This window comes from Portunus trituberculatus, chromosome 9, assembly GCF_017591435.1.
Source record: "Portunus trituberculatus isolate SZX2019 chromosome 9, ASM1759143v1, whole genome shotgun sequence".
Taxonomy (NCBI): domain Eukaryota; kingdom Metazoa; phylum Arthropoda; class Malacostraca; order Decapoda; family Portunidae; genus Portunus; species Portunus trituberculatus.
The window spans coordinates 2,077,501-2,080,000 of NC_059263.1; the positions used below are offsets into that span (position 1 = coordinate 2,077,501).

General features: G+C 47.6%; 1 protein-coding gene across 1 annotated transcript in view; it reads right to left on the minus strand.

The window, feature by feature from the left end:
• LOC123501188 (serine/threonine-protein phosphatase 4 regulatory subunit 1-like) overlaps positions 1–2,500 on the minus strand; it is a 113,565-nt gene that overhangs the window by 7,418 nt on the left and 103,647 nt on the right. The window contains 2 exon segments of the mRNA XM_045249844.1: positions 926–1,066; positions 2,033–2,187. Of these exon segments, the coding sequence (XP_045105779.1) occupies positions 926–1,066; positions 2,033–2,187 (296 nt within the window).

Here is a 2,500-nt window from a genome sequence, read left to right on the forward strand (position 1 = left end):
GTGAAGGAAAGAAGAGCAGGAAACAGGAGGAAGGGAGGAAAGAGGAGAAGAGAGGAGAGAGGAGGGAGGGGAGGGGAGGTGTGTGTGTGTGTGTGTGTGTGTGTGTGTGTGTGTGTGTGTGTGTGTGTGTGTGTGTGTGTGTGTGTGTGTGTGGAGGGAAAGCAGGGCAGGGATCAGAGTTGGGCCTGGGGGGGGGGAGATGCGGGGATGGGTGGGTCGGAGGGAGAGGAAAGAGGGAGGGAGAGGAAAGAGGAAGGGAGAGTAGAAGGGAGGGCTGGTAACCCTCCCTACCACCCGTTCCACTCGTTGCTTACACTTCCTCTCCCGCACTCCCCCCAGGACACACACACACACACACACACAGAATAGGGAAGGAAAACCTAAGCTATACAATAGTATACAAAACCCTACAATTTTACACACACACACACACACATTTTGAGTTTAGTGCGTAGTTTCATGGCAATTAACACAAATCCGCAGCGTGTCTATATTTCAATAACTCACAAATAACGCCATACACAAACACTAACTGTGACTAACATTACGGTAGTGTGGGAGAGGGGAGGTGATTTTCTACTGTAGCTTAGCCTAACGTAACCTGGTCTGACCTCACCTCGCCTGACTGAAGCTGTAATGATGGGTGGGCACTGGGCAAACGTTAACAGTGTCGCCTAAGCTTTGACTGTGATCCTGGTAAACTCTGGAACTCGCTCTATACCTGCTTACGTATTTCCAACTTCCTATGACCTGACTTCATTTAACAGGGAGGTTTCAAGACATTAATCCCTTTTTTGGCTGACTCTCTCGGATCTGCAAAGGGAATGGCAACTAAGTGGGCCTTTATCTTTCGCTGTATGTTGCTCTTGGCCATGCAGCTTTTCCCTCTTACATGGAAAATAGAAAAGCGCAGATGGTTGCTTACTCGTGGTGGGGCGCGGCTGGGTCCTGTGGTGTGCCGATGACCAGCACGCCCTCCTCGTTGTAGTGCAGGCCGGTAACGCTCGGGTCAGCGAAGGTACTGATGAAGGGGCCCAGGTTCTGGAAAGCAGCCACTCGCACCCACCTGCACAAGGCGAAGAAGAGGGAATACACAAGCCTGAATGGAGAATTTATAGTGTGTGTGTATGTAAAGACGCTAGTACTCACTCCTTGCCAATCCTGGCCACATAATTTCTCAGTACCAGCACCTGGTAGCCCCACACCAGGTGACGGGTTCAGGTTTCCTTTGATTGGTTAAAGTACCTCATAAACTATAACCTCAACTCATGACATTGCAGCACAGTAAAATGATGAGTTGCACCAATATATTACTTACGATAGGAGGACATGTTCGTGTCATCAGCAGCACCCACTAACCCACCAACACACCGCTGTCCGCTTTGTATCCTCAACGGTGTATTAAGAGTTAACTTCTGATTACTGAGAGGCTACAGACACACTATTCTTTTCGTTATTATCAATATCTTCCTCTTTTACACTCTCACCGCCAGCGTCTTGTCCAGCCAGACTGCTCATACACACACAAATGGCCAGGTGGGTGGATCATGGCACCCGCTTGCGCGGGATGCGTTTGGCAACAAGACAGATTTATCAGAATCAATACGAATACATTGTCTTTACAAATGTATATATGATACAACAACTAATAGGTACACTCACATATGTATGTATGTCGGTTTCTTACTTAATGAAGTAGTTTTCCTACCTATATTCAAAACAAAATTGACAACTGTCATCCTTCTTCATGGCAGCGACAATTGGCTACAGCTGCCTCTGACGAAGCTCGGCTGGCCTGCCTGCCTGCTATCTTTCTCTCCCCATCTGGGGTTACCAGGTGCTGCTACTGAGAAATTATAAGGCCAGGGTTGGCATGGAGTCAAGTGCTGGCGTCTGTACGTCTGCTATGTGACTCTCTCTTTCTTTCTCTCTCTAACAACAATCTACTAGTCCTTATTCCACTATGAATACGACATAAACACAAACATACATACATACATACACATACACAGTCTCAATCTCTCTCTCTCACCTGCTCTGGTCGGTGAGGAGGGACACAAACACGGGGGAGAGGCGGTCCTTCCTGGTGGCGAGCGAGCAGGCGCAGGACACAGACATGAACACCTCGGCGCAGGCCTTACGCACCCCCCACACGCCGTCCTCACACAGACTCACGAACCGCGACACCTGCAAGCCAGAGACAGGTGAGCTGAGGTGACGTATAGTGGTAATAGCGATGATGGTGATGGCGGTGGTTATTGCTATTACTTCTACTACTATTACTATTACTACTACTAAAAAGATTACAGCCATCCTAGCTAGTATTTTCCCCCCCAAAGTTAAATTATATTGCGCCACATTACCTAACCAAGCTTAAGCCAGGGCAAACTTAATAACTCAAGTATGCTTTCATGTGTTTAATGAAATTTTTGTGTAAAGCGTGTAAATGTGGTTAGTAAAGAATGATCTATCTTTCTATCTATCCACCATCTGTCTATTC